Source organism: Pan paniscus, chromosome 19, assembly GCF_029289425.2.
Source record: "Pan paniscus chromosome 19, NHGRI_mPanPan1-v2.0_pri, whole genome shotgun sequence".
Lineage (NCBI taxonomy): Eukaryota > Metazoa > Chordata > Mammalia > Primates > Hominidae > Pan > Pan paniscus.
The window spans coordinates 24,607,001-24,622,550 of record NC_073268.2 but is presented as its reverse complement, the minus strand read 5'-3'; the positions used below and the strand labels follow the sequence as shown (position 1 = coordinate 24,622,550).

Here is a 15,550-nt window from a genome sequence, read left to right as displayed (position 1 = left end):
AGCGATTCTCATGCCTCATCCCGAGTAGCTGTGATTACAGGTGCGTGTCACCACACCTAGCTATTTTTTTTTTTTGTATTTTTAGTAGAGATGGGGTTTTGCCATGTTGGCCAGGCCAGTCTTGGACTCCTGGCCTCAAGTCATCTGCCCGCCTCAGCCTCCCAAAGTGTTGGGATTACAGGCATGAGCCACTGTGCCTGGCTTTCTTTCTTTCTTTTTTTCTCATAGGGTCTCACTCTGTCTCCCAGGCTGGAGTGCAGTGGCATGATCATAGCTCAGTGCAGGCTTGAACTCTTGGGCTCAAGGCATTCTCCTGCCTCAGCCTCTTGAGTAGCTGGGACTACAGGTGCGTGCCACCACACCAGGCTGATTTTTTGATTTTTCATAGAGACAAGGTCTCACCATGTTGCCCAGGCTGGTCTCAAACTCCTGAGCTCAAGCAGTCCTCCTATCTTGGCCTCCCAAAGTGCTGGAGATATGGGCATGTACCACTGCACCCAGCTCAGGGTAGGAGTTAGGGACCTGCGACCTGGTGCCTGTGGACAACTTGTCCTAACCCAGGTGATGGCAACAGAGTTCCCAGACACTCTGTCCATCTGGAGCCTGGGCTCATTGGAGGGTTGGAGGTGGGGGCTGGGGCCTGGCCCCATCCTTGCCCATCCTGGCCAGAGGGAGCAAATGCTTTGCCTTCCCCTCCCCTCAATGTTGCAAGCTTCTTCCTCTTTCTTAGAGGTGGGTGGGGAAGGCTTCCCATCCTGGTAACCTTCTCCCCAAATGTGGGTGGGGTGCCCACATTTCAGGCAAGTGTAGCCTTCTTCGGCTTTCTCCACCCAGGTTAGGCAATGCCCCCTTCCTGCCCCCTCCCTCTGTGAGCCTTTTGGTTTCCCTGCCCCTCCCCTCTCCCTAGTAAACAACAACAACTTCTCTCCCTGCCCAGACCCTTAGCTTCTGAGCTTCTCACTGACCTTCCTCTTCTCTGGGACAAGGTGTGGCCATGGGTCTGAGGGAGCCTGGCATCTCCCTCCTTCTGCAGAGCCAGGGCTGCCTGGTGGACAGAGCTCCTGAGCTCTGGGTAGGAAAGCATGGCAGATAAAATTATCACATGCCTGGCCTCAGAGATGGAGGCAGTTTAGCCTTCCCTGCTTGCCTGGCCTTAGGGCTGGTGCTGAGGGTGAGGCAGTTCCCAGGAGAGGTGGCAATCCATGGTCCTCCATTCCTGCAGGAGCAGTGGTATGCCCCAGTCTGCCCACACCCTTTTTGTAGGAATTCTTGCTGATGAGGCTTCCTACTCCCATTCCCCACCCAACAAAGGTGCTGGGTCCCTCCTCCCCCTCATCCCTTTCCCCAGGTGGGGAGGAGGCAGCACATTAGGTGGCCTGGGTGTGCCCTTCAGAGACCTAGTAGCCTATGGGACCAACAGAAATCCTCTCCAGGTCACTGTGGGGAGGGCTGTGTATTTGTCCTGCTACAGCCAGGGTGGGAGCCCTAGAGATGGTCCGGCGATTCTCCCCGCCCCCTAAACCGGCCCCTGGGGCTTGGTCTCTGAAGACTGGTGTTTACTGTGGAGCTCTGGGATTCTGTGTGCACTACGGGTCAGAGCTGTGTGTGTTTTGGGGGTGGGGTCACGGTTGGGTGTGTGTTGGGAAGGGGATTAATGACTTGTGTGTATTGGGTGAGAGGGTTAGAGAGCTGAGTGTGTTTTGGGGGAATTAAATCCAGAGCTAAGGAGGGAGAGTCAGCCTGTCTGTGTGTTGGTGTTGGGGCTGGGAGGGGGAGTGACTTAGGGCACAGAGTGTTTAAAGAGGAGTGGTCTTTGGTTTGGGTTCTTAACCTTTCTTGGCCGGAGGGGAGAACTGATCTGCCTTTTTTTGTTCACCCTGGGAATTCCATGGGCAAAGGGGTCTGACTGGGGGCTGTGGAGTAGGCATTTAGTGCTGAGTTTAAAACTTGGACACTGGGCTGGGCGTGGTGACTCATGCCTGTAATCCCAGCACTTTGGCAGGCCAAGGCGGGCGGATGACCTGAGGTCAGGAGTTTGAGACCAGCCTGGCCAACATGGTGAAACCCCATCTCTACTAAAAATACAAAAATTAGCCAGGCGAGGTGGCACGTGTCTGTAATCCCAGCTACTCGGGAGGCTGAGGCTAGAGAATCGCTTGAACCCAGGAGGCAGAGGTTGCAGTAAACCGAGATCATGCCACTGCACTCCAGCCTGGGGGACAGAGCGAGCCTCTGTCTCCGAAAAAAAAAGATAATAAAATAAAACTTAAGACACTGGCTGCGTGCAGTGGCGCCTGCCTGTAATCCCAGCACTTTTGGAGGCTGAGGTAGGGACTTCAGCCCAGGAATTTGAGACAAGCCTGGACAACATAGTGAGACCCTGCCTCTACCAAAGAGAAGAAATTAGCCAGGTGTGGTAGCGTGTGCCTATAGTCTCAGCTACTCGGGAGGCTGAGGTGGGAGGATTGCATGAGCCTGAGAGGTTGAGGCTGCAGTGAGCTATGATCACGCCACTGCACTCCAGCCTGGTGGGTGACAGAGCAAGACCCTGTCTCAAAAACAACAACAACTTGGACATTTATGTCACATACACCTTGCTGATAACCTCTCTGAGCATGTTTCTTTTTTGTTGTTGTTTGTTTTGAGACGGAGTCCTGCTCTGTCGCCCAGGCTGGAGTACAGTGGTGCAATCTCTCAGCTCACTGAAACCCTCTGCCTCCAGGTTCAAGCGATTCTCTTGCCACAGCCTCCTGAGTAGCTGGGATTACAGGCGCCCGCCACTATGCTGGACTAATTTTTTTGTATTTTTAGTAGAGATGGGGTTCCTCCTTATTAGGCTGGTCTTGAACTCCTGACCTCAGGTGATCCGCCCACCTCGGCGTCCCAAAGTGCTGGGATTACAGGTGTGAGCCACTGCACCTGGCCAAAGACATTTATTCATTTATTTATTTATTTGTTTTAGACAGAGTCTAGCTCTGTTAGCCAGGCTGGAGTGCAGTGGCACGATCTTGGCTCACCGCAACCTCTGCCTCCCAGGTTCAAGCCATTCTCCTGTAGCCTCCCAAGTAGCTGGGACTACAGATGCATGCCACCATGCCCGGCTAATTTTTTGTATTTTTAGTAGAGATGGGGTTTCACCATGTTAGCCAGGATGGTCTCGATCTCCTGACCTCCCAATCCGCCCGCCTCGGCCTCCCAAAATGCTGGGATTACAGGCATGAGCCACCGCGCCCGGCTTGTTGTTATTTTTTTGTTTTGTTTTTGAGACGGAGTCTCATTCTGTCACCCGGGCTGGAGTGCAGTGGCTCGATCTCAGTTCACTGCAACCTTTGCCTCCCGGGTTCAAGCGATTCTCCTGCCTCAGCCTCCCAAGTAGCTGGGACTACAGGCATGTGCCGCTACGCCCAGCTAATTTTTGTATTTTTAGTAGAGGTGGGGTTTCACCATGTTGGTTGGCCAGGATGGTCTCCATCTCTTGACCTTGTGATCCGCCCGCCTCGGCCTCCTAAAGTGCTGGGATTACAGGCATCAGCCACTGTGCCTGGCCGGGACCCAGACCCTTTGTAGGTGGGAGCTGGAGAGAATGGGATGCTAACATCTATAGAGCACCTACTGTGTGTCAGGGGCTTTGTCTGTGTTTTACAAATTTTAATCCCTGCAATCCTGGAAGAGGGACATTATCCCCACTTACACAGAGGACACAGTGCTGGGGGAGGTTAAAGTACTGCAGAATCATGACTGTAGGATTGTAAAGCTGGGCTGTTTTCCACCATCTACATAGGCAGCTTTGAGAGTGGATTGTGGGGCACACTCTTGGGTGTGGGAAGCATGGGGGGTGGGGCTTAGTGCTGACTGAAACCCCCTTCCCCACTGTAGAGGCCCTTTCTCTGCCTTAGAACCTACCTTTCCCCGGTAGGGGGCGTAGGGAAGGCCCAAGCCATACCCCCTCCTCTCTGTTTTGGATCCTGAAGGCTGGAGAGAAAGAAAGATAAGGGGCCTGGGCCAGATCTCCATCCTGTCCTGGAAGCTGTGGATACAATCTGTTCACACCATCCCCACCCCCAAATCTGCCCGCTGTAGCCCACGGGAGTTTGCAGAACTCAGCGGGCACCCTCCCCCCGATCTCCAGACACTGAAGGAACAGAGTGTAAAAGCCACAGTTCTTATTCTTAATTTGTTTCAATTTGTGGATGGAGGCAAAGAAGTTGCAAGCCATCAACAGAGGAGCCGGGGATGGGAGCCCCAAAAGGGTGGCTGCATGTTTGCTTCGTGTGCCTAGAGACTGGGGAATGCCCGAGGGTCTGGGTGAGCCCCAGCAGAAGGCAGAAAGGAGGAGGTTGTGTCCTTCCCTTCTTCCTATCCTCTGCCACTTCCTCGCTGTTGCAGTCTGTGCATACTGCCTCCTTCCCTGCTTCCCACTCTTTCCCTAGACAATAGGAGGGACAGCCCAGGCGGAGGGACAGCCCAGGCAGAGGGACAGCCCAGGCGGAGGGAGTGCTGCCTAGCAATGCCTTTCTTGGAGTCCGAAATGTAGAGTCAGACAAAAGAACATGACATGGAGTTTTTAATGAAAATGGGGTCCCTCACCTTTTATCTCCCAGCAAGGATAATGCACAGGTTCCCTCTGGACAAGATCCCAGCATGGATGTGGGGAGGGAACACAGGGAAGGAAGCCCGTCTTCCTTTTAGGTGGGTCAGGGCCGAGGTATTGTGTCTACCCCATGCCAAGGGATGTGTTGCTTATGGGGCTGTACCAGTGCAGGCCTGCCTGCCCTTTGAGGGAGTAGTGTCTGTGGGAAGAGGAAGTGGTTTCCATCTCTAAGTCATTTTGGGGCAGTGCCTTCTTCCTCCTCCTCCTCTGTGGAGTTGGGGCACAGCGAGGGATTGGGCCTCCCAGGGTTGACTGGAGGCCACTCAACCTTTGGCTGTCAGAAATAGAGGTGCTCCCCTCCCCATTTTGACTTCTGGGTTGCTGGAAACCTCAACCAGCCCACAGACCAAGGGCCTTCCATGGGCAGGAGTCTTAAAGGACAGTTCTTCCTGTGTGGCCTTGGGCAGGTCACCCAAGCTCTCTCCAAATCTGTTTCCTCCTCCTTAAAGCAAGACTTCTGGCTGGGCACGGTGGCTCACACCTATAATCCCAGCTACTCGGGAGGCTGAGGCAGGAGAATCACTTGAACCCGGAGGTGGAGGTTGTAGTGAGCCGAGATCACGCCATTGCACTCCAGCCCGGGTAACAGAGCAAGACTTGGACTCAAAAAAAAAAAAAAAAAAAAAAGGGTGGGCACGGTGGCTCATGCCTGTAATCCCAGCACTTTGGGAGGCCGAGGTGGGAGGATTGCTTGAGCTCAGGAGTTCAAGACCAGCCTTGGCAACATAGCGAAATAGCGAAACCCCATCTCTACAGAATATACCAAAATTAGCTGGGCATGCTGGTGCACACCTGTAATCCCAGCTACTTGGGAGGCTGAGGCATGAGAATTGCTTGAATCCGGGAGGTGGAGGCTGCAGTGGGCTGAGATCACACCACTGCACTCTAGCCTGGGTGACAGAACGAGACTCTGTCTCAAATAAATAAATAAAAATAAAAAAATAGAGCAAAACTTCTAATCTCTCCTTGGCTGGGCGAGTTGCCGTTAGGCCACGGTCGCCTGCTTCCTGCTGAGGCCCTTGGTGAGTTTCACGTACCCAGCAAGGCTGTGATAGTGAGGGGCAGGGTAGAGCTGGGCACTGTCTTGGGGGATGGCGCCACTCTGTACTGGGAGCCAGTGTCCACCTGGCACTGGGCCTCATGATTTCCTGTTTGTTGTCCCCTCCAGATGGGGTTGGGGACAGGAGGGGGCCCTGCCTGGCACAAGTGGGGGCCAGTTTGGCCTGCACCTGCTGAGGGCTTACTAAACGCAAAGCCCTGAGAAGGAGCTGAGGGAGGGATAAGGCTGAGCAGGATGGGGCCCCAGGCCTGCAGACAGCTGCCGCTGGAGGCCCCCCAGCCCCAGCTGCGGGCCAGAGCCTTCCTTGTTTCCCACTTCTCCCACTGCCCCAGGACACTGTGTTCTGCTCTGACCTGCCCCATGACCTTGCTGTTGCCCAGAACGGGCCTCTTGCCCTAGCTTCTCCTCTCCAGCTCCGGAAATCCTATCTATCCTTCAAGGAACATCTTGAATGCCGCCTCTTCCCAGAAATCTTCACAGATGTTCCCCCTTGCTTGCCACACTCTGCCTCCCTACTTAGAATGCCTGTGGGTCCTTATTTATTTTTTAACAACACTCATCTCGCTACCCAGAAGTTGCTTCTCCCCTGTTCCTGCCATGAGCTGTAACCATTTGGGACATCTTTTCCTGACCACAAGGTCTTTGATGGCAGGGACAGAGTCTCAGGTCCCTTAGCGCCTTGCAGCTGTGAGCGCAGAGCCTTGCTCCATCATTTGAAAGATCCCGAGGGCATGGAAGCACTCTGTCCTCTTCGCCATTAGTTTCATCCACTGTCAAGATTTGCATACCTGCCCCCAGACCCCAGCATTCCATCTGTAGCCCTGACTGCACTTCAGGGCCCCACATCCACCTGTCCAGCAGCCCAGTGGACTTCTCTGCTTTGCAGTCTCAGGAACTTCACTGATGCATAAGTCACACACAAGTCTCTTTGCTACCTCTTTTCCCATACCCCTTACCCCCACCCCCCCACGTTATTTGTACCTTTAAAATGTTTATTGAATCCACCTTCCTCTGTCCATCAGCACTTCCAGTTTCCTAGGCCAAGCCACCCTTGTCTGATGCCTGGACTGCTGCAGTAGCTTTTACCTGGTCTCTCTTGCCCTCCTATAATCCATTCTTCACACAACTGCTGGAAAGATCTTTTTACACTGTAAATCTGATCTTTCCGTTGCTTGGAACCTTTCTATGGCTTTTCCTTGCATTTAGGATAAAATCCAAAAGCCTTACTGAGGCCTATAAGCCCCCCTGGTCTGGCCTGAGCCCACCTCTCCAGCCTGGTCTTGTGTACCTTTTCCTTTTGAATTTTGTGCCCCATCATTCTAGCCTTCTGCCAGTTCCTTCAATGAACTCATCAACTTCTGTAACCCCAGGGCCTTTGCACAGACTCGCCCTTTAACTGGAACTACACTCCTTTCTACTCTTTGCCTGATTAACTTACAAACTTTCTCTTATGGTAGGTCTGTTTTATTTGAGTTCTTCCCTAATTTAGTTAAACCTAAGTTAGGTACCTATGTTAATTCTTCAGAGCATAATACCATTTATCTCAGTTTGCAATTGTGTGTGCATATAGTGATTATTTGCTTAATGGCTGTTGCTCCCTAAGGTCTACAAGGGCAGGTTCCCCAGGGTGTCCACATAGAAGGTGCTCAGAAAAATACCTTGAATCGGCCTAGCTTGGTAAGAACATGGGCTTTGGCAGCAGTAAGTTCAAATACCTGCTCTACTCTTTATTATTAGTAATGTGATCTTGGACAACCCACATAGCCTTGCTGAGACCTGTTTTATTTGTAAAACATCTCTTGGAGTTGCTGTAAGGATAAAATGACAACATATATAAAGAGCCAGGCTTCTTCTAGAAGAATATCCTTGGGTAGCATGTACATTTCCATCCTTCCTTTTAGAGAGTGGGGGTAATAGGATACCCCCTCCTCCAGGGGTATCCCTTCTTTCTAGGGACCTACCCAAGCTAGGCCTTTCTTCCAGTGAAACGTGCATCCCGAGGGCTTCTAGGATGAAGTAGTCCACTGGAAGGCACCAGCTCTTCCTTTTATCTCTCCAGAGCTGGACAGTGCACCAGGGGCCGGTACTGGTTCCCCAGCTAGGAGACACCTTGGGCGGGGCTTTGCTCGCCGGAAGCACGCAGAGCGTGGGGAGGAGAGCCCCCTCTGCCTGTGTTTGTGCCAACAGCACCCGCGCTGCCGCGTCGGGTTCCGGCGGCCGGAGTCACACATGATGTCACAGACAATGACACAAGCCGGTGTCTCATTCCGACACAGCGTCCGAGCTGCACAATGTCACACCCGCGCGACCCGGCCCTACGCCTCCTGCCGCCGCTCTCCGCGTCTCCGGGGGAGGTGGCCCGGTTCGGCCGGGCAGGGGGCTGGCGGGCGAGCCCCGCGGGCGGGCTGGCGAGCGGGTGATGTCACGGGCAGCGGTGGGTGGGTCACTCGGAGGTGAGGCGCCGCCAGGCGAGTTCAGCGAGAGTTCAGCCGCATTGCATTAGGCAAATGAGGCCCGGCCTGGGTGGGGGTGTGTGTTAAGGGGAGGACACCGGGACCACCCCCCTCTTCCCCGCCCCACCACCTCCTCCACCACGGCTTCGCTCGGCCAGGGACTGACCAAACCTTGGGGGAGCCTGGGAGCCGGAACTGGTACAAGGGAGGACGCCCGCCCCTCTTCCGTCCTTGTCCCCTCGCAGCCCCCTCCTCTCCCTGCACTCGGCGTCCCTCTGTACTCTGTGTACTCCTCATCTGGAGCCTTTCCCCCTTCCTGCTCCTCTCCTCTCCTCCCCCTTCCCAGGCTGCCCCCACTTGCCTGTCCACATGCCGCCTCTCCCTCTCGGTTCCCTGCGTTTCTCCCGCTGCAGCCGGACGCGCCGGGAATGGGTTAAGCCAGGGGCGGTGCCTGGACGGGGCGGGGCGGTGGAAAGGGGGTGGTGCCCGGAGGGGAGGGGGCGCGCAGAGCTGGGGTGGGGGGGCCGTGGCGCGCACCACCAGAGACCGAGCGAGTCGCCGGCTGCCTCTGGCCTGGCGGTGGCGGAACCGCGCGGGATCCCCACCCCCACCCGGAATCCTCGCCACGGAGAATCCCTGGAGAAGCCCCGGATCCCCGGCTGGGAGGAGGAAGTGCTCGTTGACCCCCAGCCCCGCGCTGATCCCGCCCCCGGCCTGCGGACTTGGGGAGCCGCTGTACTCTGCCTCGGACGCCGCGAGACTCTAGACGGGAGTCCCCTCGAGGTGAAGCCGCTGAGTTCCCGGGCCCCGCCAGGCTTCCCTGGGAGAGCCGACGGACCCCCCGCTCCCAGCACACACAACTTCCCTGCTTTTCACCGGGACTGGCGGAGCGGCCGGCGGACTTAGACGCGGGGACTTCAGGGCAGGGGGCGCCCCCTGCCCGGGTCACCAGTCGGGGCGAGGGGACGTCTCCTCGCCCCCAGCTGCTCTGCTCGGATGGCGCCGCCGGCTGAGTAACGGGGGCGGCGCGCAGGACTTCCCAGCTCGGACCTCTTGCCTTCGAGGGGAAAGATGTACGAGAGTGTAGAAGTGGGGGGTCCCACCCCTAACCCCTTCCTAGTGGTGGATTTTTATAACCAGAACCGGGCCTGTTTGCTCCCAGAGAAGGGGCTCCCCGCCCCGGGTCCGTACTCCACCCCGCTCCGGACTCCGCTTTGGAATGGTTCAAACCACTGTACGTACCGGCCTCTCAGTCTGCTGTTGTAGGGGGTGGGAGTGGGCTGTAGGGCTTCCACTACTACTCGGGGGTGAGAGTCCCGGGGTGTAGTGGAGGTCCTGTCTCTACCTTTCACTTAACCCGTGTTGCCCTTGCTGGACAATTGAACCCTCCCGGCCGCACCCTCCCCCCAGTAACCCTGAGTGCAATTTGTGTTAGATTAGGGCTGAGGAACTTTGAGGGTTCCTTCTTTCAAGATACATTCCTTCATCTCTTGTTTCACTTCTTCCAGGAGAAATGAAGCCCAAGCCCCTTGCCCCCAGTTTATATCTTCTTGCCTGGAATCCAACAGCTTCACAGCAGGCTGGAGGGTGGGGTAAAGGTCCTGTCTGTGTGGGTTTGTCTGCTCCCGGGGGAAGGCCCCCCCCGCCAGATCCCACTTGCCAAAGCCCGAGGGAGAGCCCCTTCCTGTGCGACAGCTGCTGCCCCCAGCCCTTGCTCTTGCGTCATTAGAGTGGGTGTCAGGGGAGCACTCAGTGTCTTTGGTATTGACAGTGGGGTGTGGCATAAAGGGGCAACTTCATCAGACACCCATCTGCCATCCTAACCTTCCATCTTGGCAAGGGGCACTGGGTCCTTATGGGGTTGTTGTCCTGGCCCCAGACACTTGGCTGTCATCTTTGAGGCTTTCATCCCCAGGAGTGGAGGGGAGAAGCTGCTCTGGTGAGAAGAATCCCTCTCCCCCTAATCCTAATCCGGTTTGTTCTCTGGGGAATGAGTTTGTTTTTGTGGGTCTGGGGCTGCTCTGGAAATGAGGACTGCATCCCTTCCCAGCTCCGCCACCGAGTCCTTTTGTTACCCTGACTTCACCTGGGGATAGGGCCAGGTCCTGGGCTGTGCCTTCCTAAGAGGGGCACTGATGAGAATCCTAGCATCCTGGCAGCCTGGTCACTTTCTCTCCTTGTTGCCCCCTGCCTGGGTGCAAGCTCCTCTGGGAGGAAGGGCTCTGTGCACACTCAGGAGCTCGGAGCACCAGGGTGTACACCTGGGCATTTTCCTGCGCAGCTGTGAGGCAGTGTACACTGAGTGGGCGGGAGCAGGCGCAAGGGGGTTATTGTTAGATGGCTCAGGTTTCTTCCCCTCCTGGGCTTTGGGCTCTTTGCTGGAGGGGAAGCTCTTCCGTGGAGGATCTCCCACCTTCCTGGACCTGCTGCCTCCCTCCTGCCTGCCAGGGAGGAGGGGTGGAGTGGGTCTCGGGGGGCCCTGGCAGATTGGAGAAGGTTGAAGGGCAAAGGACTTACCCCACCCCTCTTGCTGGGAGAAGAGAGACCTGAGATGGACAGACAGCCCACCTCTGCCCTCCCAGAGCCACTTCTTTCCCAGCTTTCCCTATTGTCCTGCCCCCGACCATTTCTTCTAGGGCCGAATCTGCTGTGTGGCTGTAGACACAAGAGGGAAGGTATCACCATTGACTCTGGAAGAAGAGAGAGTGAGAGGATGACTCTAGGACCCTTTTTCTCATTCTCCCAGTGCTGGAGCAAGACCCCCCTCCCCTAGGGGGATAGTTGGAGCAGGGCTGCCAGAGTCACCCCTTCCACTGCCTTGGCCACCTTCTCCAGAGGGCTGGAGAGAAGCTGGGATCTGAGACCTTGGTCTCCAGCCCCTGTCTCTTCTTAGCCCATGGGGACAGCTCAGCTCTTCCTGGCCCAGAACTGGAGAGGGAGGAGGATCACAGAGAGTAGGACAGGCAGTGTATTGGTGAGCCCTTCCCCTAAACCACTGGACATGGGGAAGTGGAGACCTGTCCCCACACCCATTCTGGGGTGGGGTAGTAGACCTAGAGGCCTGGGTTTCCAGTTCCCGTAGTCTGAGCGTGGGTGTGCATATAAGTGAGTGAGGTGTCAGTGGACTCGGGTCCTGAGGCTGTGAGGTTGGGAGTGATGGGGGTCTGGGGGCTTGCCTTGAGGCACAGGAAGGACCCGGAGTCTGAGGGTGGCAACTAGACTCAGTCTAGAATATGTGGGGCCAATGCCACCACCTTGGAAGGGTCCCCTTGGGTGTGTGGAAGTCCGCTGGTGACTGGAGCTGCCTCCAGCCCCCTCTTGGGGAATTCTCCACTCTCCCCTTTACTGCCACTGAAGGTGGGAAGAGCAGGTTGGCTGTGGGAGGAGGTGGCCTGGGTTCTGCAGGGCCCTAGGGACATTGCCTCCCTCCCCAGAGCCCTCATTTCGGTGCATTAGAGGACAAGGGGGGTGCACAGGATGTGGCTCCCCATCTGTCTCCCACCAATCTCCGCCACTCACACCTCCGCCCGCTCCCAGACGTCCAAGAATGTGAAGCACGTGGATGCCCGTAGTTGGGGGAGGGGGAGATGCTTATCAGGCGGCCGCTGGGCTAGGGGCCTTCTTCCGCTGCCGCGGTACACCCAGAGCTACCCCCGCCTCCCCCCTGGAGGAGGAAGGACGGTACAGAGGGCCCTACGCCCCCTCCCCAACCGTCCCCAGGGGCTGCGAGGGGAGCTGCGGAGGAGCGGGCGCCAGCTGGATTGGGAGGGGAGCCGCTGGCCGGGGGCCCGGCTGATTTCCTGCTGATCTCCTCCAGGAAACCGGCCCCTTGTGCGAGCCTGCGAACGGCTCGGGGGCGTGGGGAATCCGGAGTGGAGCGCTCTGCGCCGCCCGCCCTGCCAGGATGGGGAGCGAGGGAGGGGCACCCTGGCAGCGTCGGCGGGAGGGGACGCCTGGCTTCCTGGGTCAGTTCCAGTCCTCTGTTGGGCGCTGGAACTTTGAGCTGAGAAGGTGTGGTCCTTCTCTAGCCCGAGTCCTTCTGCAGGAAGAGGAGAGATTGGTGGGCTGGGCCTCTGGGGAGGGAGGTTAGCAGGGATGGGCCAGGCCCGGGCAGTCCCTCCCCCGTTGGTGTCCCTCCCCCCTCCACCTGTGTGTGCAGGGAGTTATGGCCGTGTCCTAACTCTTGCAGAGGCTGTGAGGATTCCGGAGTTCCCCACACCTCCGCCTTGGTCCCTGTACCTCACCTCCTTGGACTGCTGGCTGGAGGCCTGGGGAGGTGGGGCATCGAGCTCTGGGTTCAAAGGGCAGAGCAGGGAAACCTCAGAGCTGGGTTACCTGGGTGACAGGTGGGGATGTGCTGGAGGTAGGGGGCAGGCTATGTTACAACCTCCAAGGCAGTCAAGCTGCCGTTGGGTGGGCTAAAAGGAGGCCTTGCCCAGCCTAAACTGTAGTCCTCGCCTCTGGTCATCTCTCCCATTCTGCCAAAAAATAATTTTAAAAAGCACATTCTCTCAGTTCCGTAAACACCCTCTGTTGGACTTTGCTTTAGCTCCATGTTTTTATGGCTTTTTGCCCTCTAGTCTGTCCCAGGCCTTAGAGCTGTTTACCTCTCATCCTGGTATCCCCCATGACTCCCCATACCCTAGCTCCCCTCGTGACATCCCGCTCTGTACCCCCAAACCTCCCTCAGTCCTTTCTCCCTCTCCAGTCTGGTTCATTTTAGAAGTGGGGCCTTGGGAGAGGCGGGGCCCAGGGCAAACGGTGGATTAGGAGGGGTGGGGAGGTCAGTGCCTTCTTCCTCTGCTTGTCGGAATGCTGACCAAGATTCTAGGCCATGGTCCCCCCAACCCTCCACATACCCCCTTGCCCTTGATCTCCCCTCCCCCCACCAGTCTGGATTGTCTATTGTTACTGCTTTTACGTCTTGGAAAAAGTTAGCACAACAAAGGGCTGCTTTGTGGCTCACCCCCTCTGCCTCCTGGCCTCACCCAGGCCCCCCAACCCCGCCCCCCCAGCAGCTGTTCTCAGGCCTCTCAGCCTGTCTGATTTGCTTGTCTGGCCTGGGGAGAATGAGGTGGGAGAAAACCAGGCCAGGGCAGTTGGTGTTGGAGTGAAGAGCAGACGGCGGGGGGAGGTCAGGAGAGAATCTGCTGGGCTGGGGATGGTGTGGGCATCAACTGTCCCATTGCTGCAGGCTGGTCTCGGGGCAGGGAAGGGGATGGGGGGCCATAGCAGTGCTGGTCAGCCAGGCTGGCCCGGGAAGTGGTGCCCAGGCACTACTAAGAGCCAGGAAAGCCCTGCCAAGGTTGTTGGCCTAGTTCCCTGTCATCAGCCGCCTAGCAGCCCCCACTGTGTCTGCAGGTAAGCGGGGAGGGTGGTAGCACATAGTCAGCCCCTGGTGTTCCCATGCTTCCTTCCTCTGTGCCCCAATTTTAGGGCCATGTGATTTGGGGCTATGTGACTCATGTCTGTAAGGTGCTTGGGCCAGGAGCTGTGGGCACCTTTAAATGCCAGCCAGTCTCATGTGCCGGAGTTTGGGGTAGGGCTAGGTAGGATTGTGGAATATGGGAGGAGGCAGGGATCTGTCTACCTAGGGAGGCATCCTCATCCATCCTTGGCCCTGGACAAGAGAACTTGAACGTTGGTAGGGGCCTCAGGACGATGCTGGGTGGCCCCTTGGGAATCTGGGATTGTCCTGGTCATAGTTCTTATCTTGCACCCAACTTGCAACCGAGCTAAGGCTTGCAACCAAGCCTTAGCTGCCCAGGCTTTGGACATGGATAACCCCTACCCAACCCAGCCCTGTTCTGCCTACAGTGATGGGCATGGAGCCAGACACTGGGGAGGATTTGGCCAGTGATAGCTGCCCCTGCTGTCTGGGTCACCCCTCCTGGCTGCCCTCTTGGAGCTGAATAACAGAAGGGGAGGGGTTAGTAACCCAGACATAGTATTGAGGCCAGACAGACAGAGCATTGATGGGAACAGACCCCCTTTGTCATGCCATCTCTCCCCAGATGGGGGGTACCCAGAATAATGGGCTTTTGGGGCCCTGGGGACTCTTCTCCCTGTATTCAGGGTGTCTCCCCCTATCTCAGGGAGACACCTCCTACTGTGCCCAGCATTTGTGACTCTTCTTTGCACCCCCTGCCTTGGGTCCCTGGCCCTGGGATTGTTTGGGTGGAGGAGGGGCTGTGGCTGCTGGCAGAATGGGGTGGAGGGGGGAGCGGAAGCAGAGGGGGTGGGGGAGTGGCCGGCTTTGAATATCCTGTTGACCCCAGTTTCCTCTGCCCCCAGCTTATGTCCTCTTCCCTCCCTCCTCTTCAAGCGTTAACTCCTTCCTAACTCGGGGGGAGAACGGGGCCAGGCCGCCCAGGGGCAAGAGCTTTAGAATCAGGATGACCCCCACCCCTACTCCCCAAGCACAGTCACGGAACACATACAAATGTGATGGTTTATCATTGTATCTTTGTGGTTTTGAAGGTGGGGGTCCTAGGAGTCCAGAGGAGTGATGGGGCGCTGGAGGCTTCATTGGCAGCCTCCTTCCCCGAGTCTGGCTGGGGAGTCCCAGTTTTCTTAAGACTTGAATCCTGCCAGCAGTGGTGAGGCTGGGAGAGGCTCTTAGGAGGGACGGTGAGGCAGGGTGGAGCTTGGTACGAAGGATGGCGACCTAGGTCTCTAACTGCCCCTCCCCTCTTCTCTCTCTAGCCATTGAGACCCAGAGCAGCAGTTCTGAAGAGATAGTGCCCAGCCCTCCCTCGCCACCCCCTCTACCCCGCATCTACAAGCCTTGCTTTGTCTGTCAGGACAAGTCCTCAGGCTACCACTATGGGGTCAGCGCCTGTGAGGGCTGCAAGGTGAGTTGAAGGGGTCATTGGGAAGGACAGCTTGATGAGGTCAATGGGATGTCCCCACTTCTGTGTCCTGGGAGTGTGCAGTTGGGGGGTGTCCCTGAAGTTGCTGCTCTTCTTTCTCTGTGGAAGTTGGCAGCAAGCAGGGACACCTACCACAGTTTCCCCACAGGTCCTCCCCCATAAATGTGCAGGGCTCCCTCAAACCAGAGGTCCCCTCCTGCCTCAGCTCCTTTCCCTGTCTCTATCCTCCAGCTGGCAGGGCGTACGCCTGCTCTGCCACCGCTGCCCAGGTTGCCATGGTGAGCTGGCTGCCGACTGGCTCTTGGCTGGGGACCCAGGAGGCCTCCCCCGGCGGCCCTGCCTGAACCTCACCATGGCAGCCTGGCAGGAGGCAGTTAGGAGCAGGCACCCTGCCTTAGCTTCCCCTTCAGGTGCCCGGGCTGTGGGCTCCCCAGTGTCTGGCTGGATTTCCCCACCCTCACGTTAGGTGCCAGGGTGCAGGTATACCTGGTCCTTAGCAGCCCTGCGCCCGGCT

At 57.0% G+C, this 15,550-nt stretch overlaps 1 protein-coding gene across 5 annotated transcripts in view; it reads left to right on the top strand.

Annotated features, from left to right (window-relative positions):
• The window catches only part of RARA (retinoic acid receptor alpha), a 48,474-nt gene that overhangs the window by 24,241 nt on the left and 8,683 nt on the right, over window positions 1-15,550 (top strand). For 3 of the 5 annotated variants that reach the window (XM_008956765.4, XM_008956764.3, XM_063598663.1), the window contains one exon: window positions 14,870-15,018. In XM_008956765.4, the coding sequence (XP_008955013.1) occupies window positions 14,870-15,018 (149 nt within the window). Of the gene's footprint in view, window positions 1-7,940; window positions 8,146-8,657; window positions 9,399-14,869; window positions 15,019-15,550 lie in introns of those variants that run through there. The other 2 variants (XM_063598664.1, XM_003831421.6) reach the window with 2 other exon arrangements.